This window comes from Carassius gibelio, chromosome B13 (assembly GCF_023724105.1).
Source record: "Carassius gibelio isolate Cgi1373 ecotype wild population from Czech Republic chromosome B13, carGib1.2-hapl.c, whole genome shotgun sequence".
Lineage (NCBI taxonomy): Eukaryota > Metazoa > Chordata > Actinopteri > Cypriniformes > Cyprinidae > Carassius > Carassius gibelio.
In genome coordinates, this window is record NC_068408.1 from 27618178 (window position 1) to 27637292 (window position 19115).

The 19115-nt window shown below is 38.0% G+C and overlaps 1 protein-coding gene across 3 annotated transcripts; it reads left to right on the forward strand.

Annotated features, from left to right (window-relative positions):
• Positions 1 to 374: 374 nt before the first annotated feature.
• hmgcll1 (3-hydroxymethyl-3-methylglutaryl-CoA lyase-like 1) lies at positions 375 to 18270 on the forward strand. Of its 3 annotated transcripts, XM_052571707.1 has the most exons (9): positions 380 to 606; positions 1774 to 1851; positions 2362 to 2469; positions 2642 to 2737; positions 3039 to 3187; positions 5343 to 5406; positions 5714 to 5902; positions 15960 to 16085; positions 17101 to 18270. In XM_052571707.1, exons 1-9 carry the CDS (start codon positions 511 to 513, stop codon positions 17218 to 17220), a joined length of 1026 nt encoding a protein of 341 aa, XP_052427667.1. In that variant the 5' UTR covers positions 380 to 510; the 3' UTR covers positions 17221 to 18270. The 3 variants fall into 3 exon arrangements, with proteins under 3 accessions (XP_052427668.1, XP_052427667.1, XP_052427669.1); XM_052571708.1 differs by lacking the exons at positions 15960 to 16085; positions 17101 to 18270 and adding an exon at positions 7675 to 8127 and having other exon boundaries at positions 375 to 606; XM_052571709.1 differs by lacking the exons at positions 380 to 606; positions 1774 to 1851 and having other exon boundaries at positions 2362 to 2476.
• The last annotated feature ends 845 nt before the right edge of the window (positions 18271 to 19115 follow it).

Consider the following 19115-nt stretch of genomic DNA (forward strand, 5'->3'; position numbering starts at 1 on the left):
TCTATTGTAAGCACCTGGGCCAGGAAGAATGGCTCTTTCACAAGCAAATTGCGGCCCGGCTTTACAGAGAGATTTTATAACAGAGCACAGTTGACATTGGCAAGAGTGGCACGGCTGGCCATTGAAAAGCATGAGCTGCCTCAGTCACAGGAGATCAATCACGGCAGCGTATTTCCCCAAAGCTGTAGATTTCCGCTGGGGAGGGGAGCCAAGGGCTGTAAAATAAGCAGCTTGTGGTTAGTCTCATTGTAGAGCCGAGAATCCCAGCGGGTCCCGTACTTCACATGGAGCTGTCAGTCTAAAGCTAACAAAACATGTCTAATGTCTTCAGCCTGCGCCCCCCCCCCCACCCCCCTCACAGGCAGGGATGCTGCTGCCATGGTAACAGCTGAGTCATCCCGCACCCTTCGAAGCGATGCTCTCCTTTCTCTGCTCGGAAGCGCAGATGCACTCTGATCACCACAGGTGCCATCTGGGAACAGCACCGGGCTGGCAGATCGTGCTAGCTGGATGGGTAACGTTTCTACTGCGGTCAAGCACTGCCTGAACTATGAGACTTTCTTGCGGGATTATCCATGGTTTCCACGGCTCCTGTGGGAAGAGAAGGTGGGGGTCTGTTTTTGCATGTGCAAGATTTATACATGGCTCTAGGAAATACAGCAACACAAGAGAAAAGCATTTGTGTAGAGGAATAGCTCACCTTGTAATGAAAGTTTTAATAAATGACCCTCATGTTACCCTCAACCAGTTATTTCTTTTATTCTATGAGACACAGATTTGATGGCATTATATGCAATATATGTGACTGAAAAAAACAACAACAACGTGATTTACTCTCCACCTCCACCATAGCTCGCAAATTTTGTTTTACATTTGAATTTATTTTTTGTTGAATGTTTGTTCTTTTTCTTGGTTCTGTGTGTTACTTGCTTTTTAGCCAAAGTGAACAATACAGGCTTAAACTGGAAAAACTGTTTGTTGATTAGACCAATATAGAAATGCACTTTTAATACAGTAAACAACATTTGTTGTTTCACTTCTCATCTTTGGCTTAACCTCTTGAAAATTCCACTCAAAGATATGGGCCAGACATTTTAAAAAATACAGAGACATCAGAAGTGTTTTGGTCTGATTTATTTCACTGATAAGAAAATAATGCTTTAATGGATATTTCAAGTGGGGCCTGTATTTCTGGTTTAAGCAGTGATTTAGAAGAGCCAGTTTGATTTATGAGTGAATTTAATAGGCTGTCTTAAACTGCAGGTCTGGGGTGATAACGGGACAAACCACATCGGTTCTCCTCCACCTACATAGCTTACAGTCAGAAATTTCTTAAAAAGAAGTTTGTTATCATTCCTTTCACAAATCCATTTCCTCCCTCAATGACAGCACAATTAAATCAAACTTAGCTCTAAAGAAACTAGTCTGAGCAGTTCCTCACAGCGAGGGTTTCCGTATCAAGATGCTGGGGTTTTATAGCCATCCAAATCTTATATAAACACAGCATTGGCCCTTGGTAATACAACTCCCAAATTCAGTGCTTTAGCTTTGGTTTTACCATTGGAAGAGAGGAAATGCTTGTTTCCAAAGCACATTATGTCATAAATTGGCTGGCAAGGATCTAAAGACTAGAGTCAAAACATGAAGTTGTACGCACCATTTGACAGGAAGCACCGGACAGAGGATGTGTCTTAATCCACCTTTCAGATTTTCCGTACAGCTCTGTGAAATTGTTATATGGCCCTTCCTTCCTCATTGTTTTTCGATTTACAGTGCTCTGAACTGCCTAAGCTTCCACGTTGTGTCAAAATTGTTGAGGTCGGACCAAGAGATGGACTGCAGAATGAAAAGGTAAAGATTTCACAATTCTAAAGCTTGAAGTATTGTGGCTTGAAGTGGTTAAGCATGCTTATGAATAGCACTCTGCTTTTAGATTTAAGGAGAAAAATCACAATCATAACAAACTCAAAGACATTAAGGTATGGTTTAGTGTAGTTTTTTTTTTTCAAATGCAATAGAGTGTTAAACTTTTAGCATCACTCAACAGTCATTTCTTTTGCAATCGGCTGTGATGTGTAGTCAACACCAACTGAGAACATTCAGCATCTGTTACATATAAAACTGAACAATGTTTTAGCGCCACTCACTGAGACATGTATTTTGCAAAAAAGTCGCCACAGGCATATTTTTCCAACCAGCCTTTTAGCAAATACTGTCCTTTTGTATATATTCAAATGAAAACTATTCATTTGGTGATGGTAAATAAATTATTCATCTCAATAGCACAGACTCACAGAATGTACACGCTCTCTGGATGTGTTCATAGAAACCTAAGGCTTTTGCGTCATTGTGTTTCTGCAGGAAATAGTGCCGACAGAGGTCAAAATCCAGCTGATAGACATGCTGTCTCAGACCGGATTGCCCGTCATCGAAGCCACTAGCTTTGTGTCTTCAAAGTGGGTAGCACAGGTAAAAGGTGCGATTGTTATCCTCGAGAGCATGTTGGCTGATATCCTGTGGCTTTTCTGTCAACACAAAACCACTGCGTTTGGTATTCACATCCAAAAACTGCATTTGCGCAAAACCCATTGGGATAAAGCTTGAGTATGAACACTTGTTGGTTTGTTTTCTGGTTTTTCAGATGGCAGACCACACTGCAGTGTTGAGAGGGATTAAAAGGTCTCCTGACATTAGATACCCTGTTCTGACTCCCAATATTCAGGGCTTCCAGGCAGCTGTAAGTAAATATTTGCATCATTTACATTTATTTACAAGTGACATTTGCAATTTACCTTCAACGCCAGGTCAATTATGTTTTTCTTGCATAATAAACCACTTTATTTATGCATGCGCTCTGCCTACGCATTCACTGCCCCCTTGCTTTACATAAGAGCGCAACCTTTTACATCTTGTACCATTTATTTGTAAATGTTTAGCCCATTTCTGCTAATTGCTTTCCCTGCTAATCATGCGAGTTGTGCTCACAAGCCAACATCTACTGTATAAGCACAGACTTGATTAAATGTTTCCGGTTAAAGGTTGCAGCAGGAGCTACTGAAGTGGCAGTGTTTGGTTCCGCTTCAGAGACCTTCAGCAGGAAGAACATCAACTGCTCAATAGAGGAGAGTTTGCAGAGGTTTGAGCAGGTCCTCTCTGCAGCTAAACGCGAAGGCATACCAGTGCGCGGGTGTGTTCCAGCTTTCTTCTATGTATTTTCTTTGAGATTTAGGCCAGTGCTCATTTTGTGCACAAGTATTGAAAGGAAATCAAGTCAGCATCAGGTAATGATGCTGAGTCAGTTTGTTTAAACATAGGGGTGATGAGATGCGTAGTGGATAAAGGACCGGTAGCTGTATGGTTCATTACAGCCTTGCTTTGGATGAACCATAAGAGGCCTAATAAAGAATTGGCTAATTTGGGGGCAATATCTGTGCCAAAATGTGTCAGTCAGAGCATTATAATTGGTAGCTGAAAGCATAATCAAAGTGTCAAGAATGTATTAAATTAAAGTGCAAGGGACGTGTCACACTGCATGGTAGACTTTCCATTTTTGCAGAAATAAAGTTCTCTCCAGATTTCTGCGCAGAAGCTGCCATCTTTGTACCACAGTCCCCTGTGCTGAGTCACTGCTTAACTAGGACAGGAGCAAACATTTATGTTTATACAAGCAAACTCTGGGATCCATCTTTGCTGTGACATTGAGCAGGAAGAATATCAACTTGGAAATGATTGCAGCCTGACGGGAAGCTATGGCTATTTGCCATAGACCCAGTATTCATATCAAGTAATAGGCCAGTGTTCATTATGTGCACTTTCATACTTCAACACTAGTTTTGAGCGAGAATCTAACCAGCAATCTGTCAATGATACAGAAACCTGCTGATTGTGCTGCACACTATAGTTACTCAAAGAGATGTATGGTTTGTTAGTTTGTAAGGATAAGACAATATCTGGCCGAGATACAACAATAAGAACATCTAGAATCTGAGAATGCAAAAAAATCGAAATATTGAGAAAATGGCCTTCATAGTTGTCCAAATGATGTTCTTAGCAATGCATATCAAAACTAAGGTTTTGATACATTTATTGTAGGGAAATTACAAAATGTCTTCATGGAACATAATCTTCACTTAATATCCTAAAATTTCCGGCATAAAAGAAAAAGCAATAACTTTGACCCATACAAATATACCTGTGCTACTTATGACTGCTTTTGTCCAGGATCACATATTATTTTCAAAACTGGCAGAGCTTTTAGCTGAATTCTGCAAGTGTGGAATTAGTGTGTCCATAGTTAATCAAAGGGGCATATTGGATCAAGGTCTGAAGTAGATAGGTTTGACCCTTGCTGATGTTTTTAAATGTTCTGCAGTGCTGATTGTTATGAATTCTCTGCAGAATGAGCAAAATTCGTATTGGTAGCAGAATGCTTATTAGAATAGGCTGAAAAAAATAATAATTAAGAAACAAAAATCAAGGTTTAACTCTGAGCTGGCAACATAATAATACATATGAGATTGACATTTGATCCAGATGAGCTTGGACTTCAAGACTATAGTTTTCAGAAGCTATTCGTTATATACTGTAAACAAGCTCCAAGACTGATCTTTGGTTTAACCGAAAGGTCAGTGGTTTCTTTTATTGTACTAACACTTTTTTGGACTGTTATCCTTTGAGGTTTTGAGATAGGGCACCAGAGCAGCATGAAATAATTCCAGAATTAATGAGTAAATAAGTCAAGTTCCAGATGTGCATGCATTGTGGTGCTTTGTATCAGTTACAAGTACAAGTCCAGATGTGTCCAGAGTTTTTAGGCTTTGTTCTTTACAGAATAAGAAACAAAAAACGATGGAGAGCAGTCACTTCACTCTGACGAACTCATTTTGGCAAATGTGATTCAAGAAGAGACTCCACGGAAATTCTGGTAGCATACAGCGGTATCGTCTGACCACCACAAGCCCAAGAGAAACATTTTCAACGTTTCACTTGTTTGTTCACTGTTTCTAGCAGAACATGTTTCCTTCACATATGGAAAGCACATATAGCTCGCTAGCACCGTTTCTCATTCCCACTGTCAACACTATTGGTACTATTTGTCACAACCGTTTGACACCGACCATATGTTTCGCCGGCTGCTGAACATTTTGTTTCATTCTGTGATGGATGTAATCCGTTGTAAGAGTGGTTCTGGACTGTTCTGCTTGTGGTTGCAGTAAAACGTGCAGTAGCACTTGGCGTTATTTCACCTATGTTGCATGACTGTTGGTATTATAAGCTCAAAGCTATATATCCTCCAGCATGGGCTGAACTTTATGTCTCATAGCTCTTTCACTTCATTTCAGGTATGTTTCCTGTGCTCTTGGCTGTCCATATGAGGGACAAGTAAAACCATCACAAGTCACAAAGGTATTGTAATATAGTTGTTCATTCCGAATAGCATTGTTCAGTGTATAACAGCCCAAAGAAAGATTAAATGGGCCTTCCAGTATGTGATAAATCTCAGAGTGTTGAGCGCTCTGCATATTTTTTCTTCCCACAATTTTCGTAGTCCCACAAGGCCCTTATTACGATGTTTGCTGAAAAACCCGCATGACGCTGTAACACGCCAGTGCTTTGCTAACGCTCAGAATAAGCTCTCTGTGTGCACTCCTTCATCTTGTTTATATTTCCAGGGGGGATAGCGTTTTCATGGCTTTCCTCTGTTCCGGCCCAGGTGGCAAAGCGGTTGTTTGAGCTGGGCTGTTATGAGGTATCCCTGGGGGACACCATTGGCGTAGGCACCGCGGGCTCCATGGCCGAGATGCTGAGCGATGTGTTGACTGAGGTGCCCGTCAACGCACTGGCGGTGCACTGCCACGAAACTTACGGTCAGGCTCTGCCCAACATACTCATTGCTTTGCAGGTGAGCAACATTACGGTGGTCACAATCAACAGGTACATGCATGAGGGTTTGGGAGAAGGGGAGAATGTTTGAGAACTTATGTTATAAATCATGCATAAAAATGACATGGCACATGCATAATACTGAGCTAATAACAACAGTTTCCAAAGTGAGTCATCCAAAACTTCAGACATGCACTTTGGATGAATTTAATCCTCTTTAATGGCTACATCTGCAATGTCCTGGAATGTTACAGAAAGCACTATAATCATTCTAGTAACTTGAATATGTTCCCACTTCATAAAAAGTAAAAGATCTTTAAAAACATGCAAAATATACAAAAACGTATCTGTACTAAACCAGTGTTTTAGAATTAATGATAAAAGTTCTAAAATGTACCTGACCTAAATATTTACCAAAACATTGATGCTACATAACAATAAACAGTGCAATAAGAGCAAGCACCAGAAGAACAATTACAGAAGAACAATAAAAAATGTAAGTGAACATTTTTTGTTAATCATGCATCACATTATTAGTAATATGCCAGAGACAATAGTAAAATCGCACAATTTGTATTCTTCTACTGTCAGTTTTCTTTTTCAGGTCAACTATTGTCATGGTGAAGAGACGCTTGAAGAAAATATACAATTAATCATATCAAGTCACATTCATTGTATACTACTTTATAAAGATTGTTTCAAAGCAGCTTTACAATATTAAACAGGAAAGGAACAGAATCAGTGATGCAGAATTCATAAAAGAGGAAAATACAATATTCTGTCTAAAACCTCTAAAACTATTTTGCAAAAATGAGTGTGTAAACTCTATGAATGAAATGAGCACAACATGACTGCAAATCAAATAGTCACGTCTCTCAGAAATGAGGGCTTACCAAGAGAAATATTAACAAAATACTGAATCATACACATTTCATACTATTTGATATGTCTGTTTTAATGTTTAACCCCTTAACTGTCACTCACATTTTTGAACAGACTTTATAGTGCACAATCCAAACTTGCATTTTTATAATTTCATGATATTGATGTACCATTTCATGGTAATGCTATGTCTGATTTTAAAATGGGTTTTAAATGATGAATTTTGAGATTTTAAGTTTTCAGTTGATATATAATTTCTTATCATTTCTAAAATGTGTGAAGAAGTTTTTTTTTTAATAAAGGTCAGAACTCCATTTATAATGTAAACTTTTGAAGGTGCACTCTTGTCATAAATTAATCTATTACTTTTGCTACATAATAGGAACGTCTTAGACCTTTCCAACGATATATAGTTTGTCAAGATAATATTAGATTTAATTGTAATATAGTAAAGTAAATGTAGGCGTCCCGTATACGGGACGGGGTGACAGTTAATTAAAACCTGAACAATATGCAACACAATACGTTTCTCTTATCCTCTGGAATCATCTTGAGATCACCACCTCACGTCACATAAACACACAGGCCTCCAGGGAAGGCAACGAAAACTACTGAAACACCCTCCAAAACCCCCTGGAATATCAGCAATTTAACTTTTTTTTTTTTTTTGTACTTTCACCTAAAAAGTACAGAACAACAGATACCACCCAAAATACGCTTACACAAAACTGTCAGGCGTATTTGAATTTGACGACAAAACACTTTTATGAAACAATGCCTGACTGTGGTTTAATTTTCACGAACCCTAAACCACAGAGCACGTCGGCAATTCAGGAATAACACTGGCATGGCTTTATCATCTCTCCAGGGCCCTTTGTGAGCTCTTTCTCAGGTTGTCTTCTCTCGCAGAACGCCGCTGCTCTTTGGGGGCTGGGCGGGTCCGCAGATGTGAAGGGCTGGACACAAAGGCTTACCTATTAGATGTCTGTTTCATATGACAGTGGCTTGGTTCTTGACAAAGCAGACGAGATGGAGGCTGGAGCGGGGCCCTCGGGGGCTCCAACTCATCTGTCGCTAGGGCCGTTGAACTCTGTGACAATGCTGCGCTTAAAGGGCAAGGGGGAAATTATCCTTTCATCACTCGCTACTAAACAGAGGGAGACTGGGGAAAAGGAAAACCCTGCGCTCTAGTATATTCCATTCTCGGCTCCCAGCCCTTTTTAGCCCTGTCTGTCTGTTTATCCTTCTCTTTCCAGCTGTAACAGTGTAACTCTAACTGCGGTCGGTGCGCCACAGAAATGGCCATGAATTTCTCAGATTTTTTTCCCCCTGTGAATTGTGTGACATGACAGGGGGTCCTTTTTCAAAAGACAGAAAATGAACAAAGCTACCTCGCTAAATGAAAAGCAAAGCAAAGTTCACATACCTGAAGTACGACGAAACCAACACTTTATAAACTTCAGCATATTCAACTCTATGTGTGAGTTTGTTTATTTGTAACTCTTTTTTTTTCAGGCACACTTTATTTTAGGGTCCAATTCTCACTATTAACTAACCATTAACTATGACTTTTGCCTCAATTAACTCCTTATTTGCTGCTTATTAATAGTTTATAAGGTAGTTGTTAAGTTTAAGGTATTGGGTATGATTATGAATGTTATGCATTATATGTACTTTATAAGCACTAATAAACAGCCAATATGTTAATAATAGACATGCTGATAAGCAACTAGTTATTAGTGTGAATTGGACCCTATACTAAAGTGTTACCGAAGAATGAGGAGAATTAATTAACTAATTATACAAACAAATATAAATGGGCAATATCTTTATTAAAATATTGATATATAATGATATACTATAGAGGACAAAGGTAGCGTTGAAGTAGAATTAATTAATATACACTAAATACAATTTAAAAACTGGGAGTAAAACGTGTATTTCTGCACCACTGGTAGAATTGCAATATATTTAAATGTCTTATTATTTATCATTGCCATATTTATTTAGTGTTGCCATTGGCCAGACAAACTGATATATTTGTCATAACTCATATCATTTATTGCAGAGACCCTGACCCATACAATTGCTGCAATATCAGGGTCTCTGCATGTTGAGAAGTATCTTAACATTAATAATAATAATAATGTTTGTAGAAGTAGCTTGTATATCATTGTGATAACATATATTATTGTACAAATTAAGGGTAGTCAACAACTAGAAAGAATACCCAAGAACTGCAAGATAATTTTGTTTATGACTAGACATAATCTTTTTCTGGGAATCTGCAACCTTTCTTTACTGGTCTTTATGGCCTTATTTGCCAAACCTTTATGTTTTTTTTTTATGTTTTTTTATTTTTTTGAAAATAATTACAATTGTGTAGGCCACAGCAACCATTTGTATCATCAAAATGTTAAAAAAATTTTACAACAAAAGAGAGGAGACAGAAACAGCTTCAGATTCCAGACGGTGAATCAGCATTGGACTGATATATCACAGACACCCTAGAGCACCGAAAATAATAACTGTCCGTCATTTGTCCTCCTCCACTGACCCTCTAGCAAAACTTGGTGGAAATGAAAGATTTTATCATAGCTTTTCATTAGGGTTCGCCAGTCGTCTCTGCCACCAGCTGAGCCAGAAATGAATTCGGCTAACCCTGTCAGTTCAGAGTCACCTCAGCTTTTGTTCAGGATAAACACATTATAGGCTCTTTGTGTGGCTTTTCTCAGGGACTTGTTGAGGGGGGAAAATGAACTCCCTCAGATAGTACAGCTCAAATAGGTTTGGTCTGGTTATATGTTGGGTTTCAAGAAAAACCTTGATATGAACTGCGAAGTCCTCGTGTTGTGGATAGATCTCTGTGAGCCCAGACTGCTCGGGATAGGCAGATTTGTGCCGTTCTCGCTCCTGTCTGACAGCTTCACTGATGCTGAAAGCCAGGAACTACTGTTCCTTCCTGACACAGTGTGCCATGATATATAAATTCCTATCGTAAATCAAGTCCAAACCTTGGGAATCTGAAATTTATGAAGAAAGAGGTGGTCCTAAAGTGAAATGAATCATTAGGCACTGGAACATACCATCCGTGAAAATGATTAGAGTTCAGTCATTATCGTATTTTCTGAGATTTGATGTTAACGATGCACAGTTGTTTTGCTTGTTGATATGCCACTCATCTTGGCCTTGTTTCAAGCATCTTGGAAATGTTGCCACAGTTCTTCTGTTGCTTCTGTCTCTGAATTGATGATGGTGAAATCTGATCTCTGTGTGGGCCGGACCTGCTGTTCCAGGACTCCATGTTCCGGGTGTGTGCTCACAGTGTGTGTGTGTGTGTTCACTGCTCTGTGTGTGTGCATTTCGGATGGGTTAAATGCAGAGCACAAATTCTGAGTATGGATCACCATACTTGGCTGAATGTCACTTCACTTTCACTTTCAAACTAAAATCTCCCTGAATTATTGCAATATTTACAAAAGTTTGTAAATCCCAAGCTGATAATCCTTCTAGCACACTAAAGCACAATACGTAAGTAATCATCGTATTTGTGTGTTTTTGTTCTGAGATTTTGTCCTGATAAAAAGACCCCTGTGTTTCCTCTTTTTCATCTTGGACAAAAACATTTCGCATCAAATAATTTTTTTATATCAAAAAATGTCTCAGTTGTCTATTTCATGAGGAACATCAGAGACAAAGTTGATATTTTAATGAAAAAATAACAACAGGGAACTCAATGCGATTTCCCTCTAGTTCGACTTGATGTATAATGAAATTCAGTGCTGTTCACTGTTTACATGGGTTTTATGTGGCTCAGTGTGATTAGGAGATCTTTGTAATAGACTTTGATGAGTGATTAGCACGGCTCCCATTACTGCCAAAACATGCATGAAAACACGGGGGAGGTTTGACGAACTCTTCGCAAGCTTTGACTCCTGGGGAGACATACATATATCTGAACTGGTAGGGTGCCTGTTCTCTCAGGAAGTGGCTGACCCGAGCGTGAAGCAGTGACCTGTGTTTATGCAGTCATGATCTGAAGAAGTGTGGAAGGTCAGCACAAAGACTTCTCAGTGGTCCTGTGGTTGTGGCTGGGAAACAAACGTATCGTAAAAATACTTACCCCCCTCCTTTGCTCGCAATATGAAAGAGATCATGACACTTAATCACTGACGGATGCTTCAGCCCTCTTCCAAGTTAGAATGATTTATCCGATGTCCTCCAAAAATATCTGAACAAGGGATCTTCTGTTGTCATGTTGTAGACTGGAGTAAATGAAGCATAGTGCCACAGATTGGAAAACTCACCAGTTCTTCATACAGTAATTCAGGGAACAACATCTAGTAGTAAGGTCAAAAATTAACACTCGCAGAATGCATGAACTGTAAAAAAAATATATAGTTACTCAACAACTGGCTTCTTGCAGTTTGTGACCCTGGGCTATAAAACCAGTCAAGTCACTGGGGTATATTTGCAGCAATAGCCAAAAATACATTGTAGGGTCAAAATTATTTAATTTTCTTTTATGACAAAAAAATATTAGAATGTTAAAGATCATGTTCCAGGAAGGTATTTTGTATATTTCTTACTGTGAATGTATGGAAATTAGATTTTTTATTAGAAATATGCATTGCTAAATCCGAACTTCATTTGGATTTTCAAAAAGTTTAAAATATTGTCCATCCTTACAAATCAATGCTTATTTATTCAGCTTTCAGGTGATGTTTAAATTTCAATGTAAAAAAAAAAAAAAAAAAAATTACGCTTATGACTGGTTTTGTGGTCCAGGGTCACATTTAAAAAATAATTAAAGTAGAAAGATACTTGAAAATTTTAATAAATGCAGCTGCTAATTTAACTCCTTGATGAAGAAGAAGAAGAAGAAGAAGAAGAAGAAGAAGAAGAAGAAGAAGAAGAAGAAGAAGAAGAGGAAGAAGAAGAAGTAGTAGAAGAAGAAGAAAAAAGATCATCTGTTGCAACTTTTGCTCTAACTTTAACATTGTTGAAAAAATGTATATTAGAAAATTCCATCAGTACTATGAATCCAAAAGGGATTTTTTAAAATGTAAAACAACAACAAAAAAAATAATTCACATTTAAAAATAAGTATTTGGAAGTATTTGAGGATTTTGAAGAAATTAGAAAACTAATTCACAATGTAAACAAACTCTCCTTAATGCTTGGAGAGTTTGTTCCCCATAGAGAGAGGTCGGTGAAGAGGTCGTTTGCTAGAATTTGAAGTGTTGGTTCTTTCCCCCGAGGCCTGAGGGCAGGTCAGCTCTCCCTTGTACAAGGTCATGTCAGGCCAAACATGCGCTGGGCAGTTAGGGACCACATTTCTATGGACAATTCAAAACAAAATAAGGAAAATGTTAGGTTTAGGAAACCTTTGCAACATTATTACAGCAATAATAATAATAATAATAATAATAATAATAATAATAATAATAAATATTTTCTTTTTTTTCTGTAAAGCTGCTTTGAAGCAATTTGCATAGTGAAAAGCCCTACAATATATAAAGAAAAATAACTTAACTACACTCTGAATACAGACAGCTTCAGAAAGTAGAGTTTTAAAGACATAGTATGTTATTTGAATTTGTCTCCTGAATGTATATGCATGTTCAAACCCCACGGACTGAACGCGGCTCACCTACATTATGTGCATACATGCAAGTTTACCCTCATGCGCTAGCATGTCAAACAAAGGAACTATGGTCATGCACACCAATGCCAGGACATCCGTTTGCTAGAGGTGTTTACATGAGTCACATATATATTTAGGTGGTACTCTCTTTATCTTGGCATTGAGACCGTGATCCCGAACCATAGAGGGCATTCATGCTGTAGGGCCCTATGAAATATAATTTCCATCTTTACTTTAAAATAAGTCATTTATTTTCTATTTTGTCTTTCAACATATCACTCAGAAATCTGTTACCAAGGAAAAGCTGCGTTTTGCTTTTGTAGAGACAGCTTTATGTATTTATTGCGTGGAAGCTCTGTTCCCAAATCGGAAAGCTGTCAAAAAGCTGGGTTACCCACAAACGTAATCTCTTGTGGAAATGTCAAAGTTAACTCCGTTTCACAGAAAACAGACCGTTCTGCATTGTGCCTTCAGACGTCAGCTGAGGCAGTCATTGTTCATGTCAAAGTCTAGCTTCCTCCAGAATTCCTCATGTCTTTAGCTGACGAGGAGCTTTCCGCCCACGCCTGCAACTACGCCACAGCCGTAGGCAGGTCTTTGCAGGGCTCCAACACAAAGGCTCTCGGCCCACAACGTGATCTGTGATTTTAACACCACATCTGGTTTTCAAGCCAAGCTAAACTAATTGAGCGGCTTCAATTTGGAGTTCCTGAACACTGTTTGCTGAACATCATGTCCTTGCACAGTATTCAGAGTCAGCGAATCTGGAGCGAGTCCCTGTACACTTCGGCTTCAGGCCCTCTGCCTTCTCACAGCGGGTGGACGCAGAAAGAGCTGGCGACGTAACAAATTACCACTCTGTGTTTATGCAACAAAGCGTCTGCCCTGCAGAATATCTTGCCCTGATGCAAAAAATCAAAAGCCCATGTCTGGAAATCTGAAGTACAGTGCAAAGCGGCATGGGTCCCTATCCTCTCGCCAACAAAAACAACAATTACAAGCGACTCAGACGGCCCAGCTATGAAATAGGGCCTTGTTCCTGAGAAAAGCTAGCAATTAGGGAGCATTGTTCAGCAAAGGAAAGCAGCTTTTATTATTTTTTTCGTTAGTTTGCCATGCCCCAAAGGTCTGCATGTCCAGAATGCAACTTCTTATTGATATTCACTGATGCTATATCGAGGTCAAAAGCAGGATAGCTGCGTTAATTTCACCTCTCTGTTGGATTCCATCCCCATTTCCCCCCTTCTGACATCTGGCTTTGCCTGGGAAGCTGGAAAACGTCTTTAATATTCTCATGACAGTCAAGACGACATATGGAAAACATTGTAATACCTTAATCTGCAATGCTTCTAAAGGGAGAGACAGAGAGCGAGCGAGAGAGAGAGAGGCCGGCAGATAGATGCTTGGCTTTCTAATTTGTAGCTTTCAGAAGTACTTCTGCGTAGCTAGACGGCATACGAGACCAGAGACTCATCAATATACATCATTCGCTTATTTTACACACTTGCCAATAGCTAGTAAGTTATAACTCCAGCAGGGAATATGCTGTATACTGATTTAAAGTGGTAATTCAGCTCGAAATTTAAATTCTGTCATTTAAGCACTCAAGATGTTTCAAACCCATTTGTTTTTTCTTACTTCTAACAAAAAGGGTGAATATTTGAAGAATGCCCTAGCCATGTCCTAGAATATCCATATGACTTCTGCAGTACAGTATATTCTAAATCCTCTGAAGCCATACGGTAGCTTTTCTTTGGGGGGTGGTTATTTATTTTTGTTAATTTCTCTTTGACAGCATTGTTATTTAGTATCTAAAAGTAAATTGTGAGATAAAACCACATTTACTGAAGTCATTTAGCTATTTTATCGTGATTTTGTTTGACGGTACTCATACCCGAGCGCTCCACATTAAAAGTGCAATGCTGTACCAGGTGAGCTAACGAGCAATTTTACTATATCACAAAAGCCAGATATATGGAGCTGGTCATCTGATGCATGTGTCAGAAAATATTAGTTAACAAATCATGCACTATGGTGAAAGTGTATCATAGCATTGTGCAAAAAAAAAAAAAAAACAGTAACAAAACAACTGATGATCACTATATTAATTAATAACCATAATTTGTTTAAAAAGTAACAAACGTTATTAGTGTATTTTTACCACATTGGTCGAGGCATGTTTTTGCAAAGAGTCAGTGTTGTTATTTCCACATTCACTTTATTCCAAATAATTGACAAATTTTACCATTGCAATGTGTCCGTTATTGTTGGAATATCACAACACTTTTTTTCTTGACTAGAAAAGTGACTTCAGGCTTCTGTCATTTCAGACTTGTTAGATCACAGCAACATTTAAAAGTTGTTAGTTTTTCATTGCCTTAGTCCTATAATGTAACAAAACACTGTGCTCAAATACACTACTACTACTACTACTACTACTAATAATAATAATAATAAATAAAAATAAAAACATCAACACTATAAGAGTAAATAGACAGTGGAGTCCGTGTCACAGTTCAAAGTGAACCCCAATGAGATCTGACTTTCCACTTCCCCGAATGCGATTCCACTTATAGGTCCTGAGTTTGGTTCATTCAAGGAGAACTTCTCTATGTATTATAACTCATCTTTCATGAACTCAGGGAATCATATCAGCAGCTTGACAGAGTTTGTTTAAGTCCATTCGAGTTCGGTAACAGGCCTACGTCTAATCCTTTGCTAAGCAACATCTTCTGGGTGTTTGGTTAAGCGCTCCAACAAAAGCGCAGACGTGCAAGACTGGCCCAAAACGCATCATTAATTCTCATATGGAGGCCAGACACTTGTGGTCCACTGTAAAAAAAGGCCCTTTTTCCACACCCTGTTGAAAATCTACAATTACTCTGATTATGAACATTGTGCAATCCAACCTGCCGCTGTGTGAGTTCAGAGAGACAGTAGGCGCATTTACAGGTGATTATTATTTCATATGTGTGAGCTGTATTTATTCAGGACCACTGAAGACTGAGGCATTGTACTCAAGGTTAAACCATAGTGCCTCTGTGTGATTAACATTGAATTATTGTGTCGCCTTGGGTTCAAATGGTTCTCCTGTTTGCCAAAACCAAATATCTTTCACATTAGGAAATCTTGATTTGGAAAAGGGAGTGCTGTCCCACTAGAGGTCATTTACGATTGTTATTTCCCATTTTGTGTTATCCCTTGCTCACATTAAACCTTGAAAGAGCAAATTTAATACACTAAAATAAATCTCCTGATTTACCCTCATGTTTTCCTTAATATGTGATTAATACCCAGAGCAGAATTGCTGTAGCATCATATCCGGCTTTAAATAATGCCTGGTTAAATGGGACTTCCAAGAAAAATGAAGTCTAACAGAAGGTACAGATGCTCCATAGCGTACCAGATGTTCCGTCTGTGCCAGTCTCCCGGAAAAAGAGTAACATGTGAATACCTTGAGATAATGGACGCCATTGTTCTGAGTGTTTAACACCCCCTAGGTGTCGTAGGTTGGTTCTAACCGACCTTTTTCATTTGTTTTTGGCAGATGGGGGTTTCTGTGGTCGACTCTTCGGTTGCAGGTCTCGGAGGATGCCCGTATGCCAAGGGAGCGTCTGGCAATGTTTCTACTGAGGATGTTTTATATATGCTACATGGTCTTGGAATTGAAACCGTAAGTCTCAGTTTTCCAGATTAATCACCAAGAATCTTACATTAATAAGCATTGACACTTATGGGCACTTAAGTTACTCCAAAAATGTCTGAATGTCATTAGATGCAGAAAATCAAAGCAAATAGTGTCTGCAGTTACTTGCTGCACAAAGTTTTCTCAGAACTTTTTTTTTTTTAAATGTCACACAGTTAAAAAATGTTCTGGTAATTTTATTTCAGGACATTAACCATTAATTTGATTAATGTTTCCATGCATTTTAAAACACAATGCAGTGCAAAAATGTAAATACAGACAAAATACCTTTAAAAAAATAAATGCGAAAAAATCTCATATTAATGCAGTACATTGTTCCCTATTTTCACAGATCTGTTTTAGAGTGCAGATCCAATCACATGAGAATTCAGCATGCTAATAACATTTCTACAATCTGAATAATACATTCCGTTTTAATTTTTGGACATTTCAATTCTGGCCATCTCTTTGTGTAACATTTTAGAAAAAAACTGTTTAAAAACTAAATGCCACTTGTTATTTTGTTTCATAATTCGACATGCACACATTTTTATGTTTGACTTTTGCATCCAAATACTTTCTGAGGCCACTGTATATGTTTATATACACACTTTGACTACACTTCCAGTTTTTCCATTACTCAGTTTTTCCCAGTGTCTCAAGAACAATTGAATAAAATGTGGAAAACAGTTTTGTCATAGTATATACAGTATACAACATTTACATAGCTGTGTGAGAGGGTGTCTGAAGGGTATTATTTGGGTAAAAATGTGGATACCAGTCCTGATATACCTGATATTCTGGTGGCAGCATGTTTACAGTAATTATGTTCTACAATTTCTCACACTTTTTTTTTTTTGTTTGTTTAATCCACACCCTTTAACTGCCTCCTCTTTTTAATCCTCACAGATAACATCATAGGCTTCCAGTTTCTTTTGCTACTGCGCCCCCTGGTGTCTGTGGTGATTGGTAACTGTTGGTGGTGTTTGTGTTTGTGATGCAGGGGGTGGACCTGTTGAAAGTGATGGAAGCGGGAGAATTCATCTGCCAAGCCTTAAATCGAACAACTAACTCCAAGGTCAGCCAAGCTACCAAAAACATCCAGCCTTTTCATTCTAAGTGAAAATAAGTAGCTACAATGTGGTCCAAAAGCCTATATCCCGATGTATGCACTGTAAACCTGCTTTCATACTTCTGGCCTCTGCTAAATGCTTTTACTTTGATTGACATTTAAAGAGCTGCTGATGCAGTATTTAAGTTAATAATGTCTACAACATACTGTATCGTGCCTATAACAGAAAACATGGACATTTTATGCCAAAGAAATGAGCCCATGCCTTTTGTAGTTTCTGTCAAACAGAAAACACTAAAAATAGATAGCCAAGAAAATATGACTTGACATGAGGCTGATGACCCCAATCTGTGAGAGTCATTTTTTGTAATTTTATTTTTCTCCTCATGCATTCATATCCTGCTTAAAATAGTTACAAACAGACTGCAGAGATTACCGTGGCAGACTTCACAGCAGGTTCAGAGCACTACAGAGAAAGCTTATTATCTTTCGTATCATAAACTGTCATTTCAATAGTATTAACAATAAATCTACAAAACTCAAGTATTCAGTACAAATGTTTGATAAAATGAATAACTGAAATAAAGAATCCTTTCGCCAAGTAACGTAGCCTGTTTGAATGCATGCTGCTCTAAGTTACATTAATATATTCAGTGCATATATGTATACACTTTATTTTAATGTCAATTGACTATTAACAGGAACTTTTGCCTCAATAAAGTCTTAAATTGCTGCTTATTGATAACAATAACAAACAGCCAGTATGTGTATGCTATATTGAGAATTGGTCCTTGAAATAAGGTTCTAAAACAGTTTTATAAAAAATATATATTTGTAGTGGTCAAATAATTTTAGCATTAACAATGTTGGATGTATAATCTAAGAAAATGATCCTTGTTGCTGTACCTTATTGTCTTTGCACTAAATCGCTTATTTCTGTCTCTGTACTAGCATCACATATCTTTACCAATACCTTTTACTGCTTTTCAACCTGCCTTCATATAGTTGTCTATATACTGGACATGTTTGGATGCTATCATTTCTGGTTAATAAAGGTTTTACGGTTGTATGTAGTAAGATCAATAAAAAACACTTTTTGGATATTTGTGATTTTTTTTTTTAAAGCATTCATGCTTCCAGCTACGTTTGGCACGAATAGCTCCAGTGTTCGTCTTTATATTTATTTTGATCTAGTTTGAATACAGGTGGGATGTGAACACATTTCCCTTTATCTCTCATGGTCTGGTCTTATTTACCCTCCTCTCCTTGCCTTGTTTATCAAGTGCTCTAATTATTTTGGATGAGTGTAAAAGCAGCACTCTGTTTGCTTGTATTACCTGTATTTGTGAAGGTAATAGATATTCAGACCTTTTCACTCTCAGGTGTATATAAGCAAAAGAAAACAGTTGGACGCAGATGTTTATTACAGCACACTGCCATGACTTGATCCCCAGGTGATTTAACAAGTGAAGGCAAGGCCAAACCTATTATAGAAAACGCAGTATTACATTGACATAGCAAAATGATGTGTAAATTTCATTTCTTTTCTGCTTTATTCCATTGTTCTCCTTGTCTTTTTGTGTTTTACACCTGTCCTCTTTTTCTATCTCAATTTCTTCCCCTCTGTGGCTGTGTATTTCAAGCATTTACAAAGCCAAGGCTACAGTACATTCACAAGTTTGTGTGCCCATATAATCTTAGCATCAGTGGTAAACCGATTTGGCTTGACGTCTGCAATGGAGACCTCAGAGAGATCTATTCCATTCAAGCAAGTAAGTACAAAAAAACAAAAACAAAAACAATGACACTCAGTTTCTGTATTCTGTGTTATACCACATTATTCTCTTAAAAGGTATAACCATGAATAGATACTGTAAGATTACCTTTAAAGATGCATTATAACTATATGAAAAATAGTTATTTAATTTATTTAATAAATATTTAAT

Bases quoted from the DNA above. Each gene is read 5' to 3' on its own strand.
- hmgcll1 (XM_052571707.1), top strand. From the start codon at position 511: ATGGGTAACGTTTCTACTGCGGTCAAGCACTGCCTGAACTATGAGACT. The intron at 1,852-2,361 runs GTAAAGATTTCA...GTGTTTCTGCAG, and splicing joins ATGGACTGCAGAATGAAAAG to GAAATAGTGCCGACAGAGGT. The intron at 2,738-3,038 runs GTAAGTAAATAT...TTCCGGTTAAAG, and splicing joins TTCAGGGCTTCCAGGCAGCT to GTTGCAGCAGGAGCTACTGA.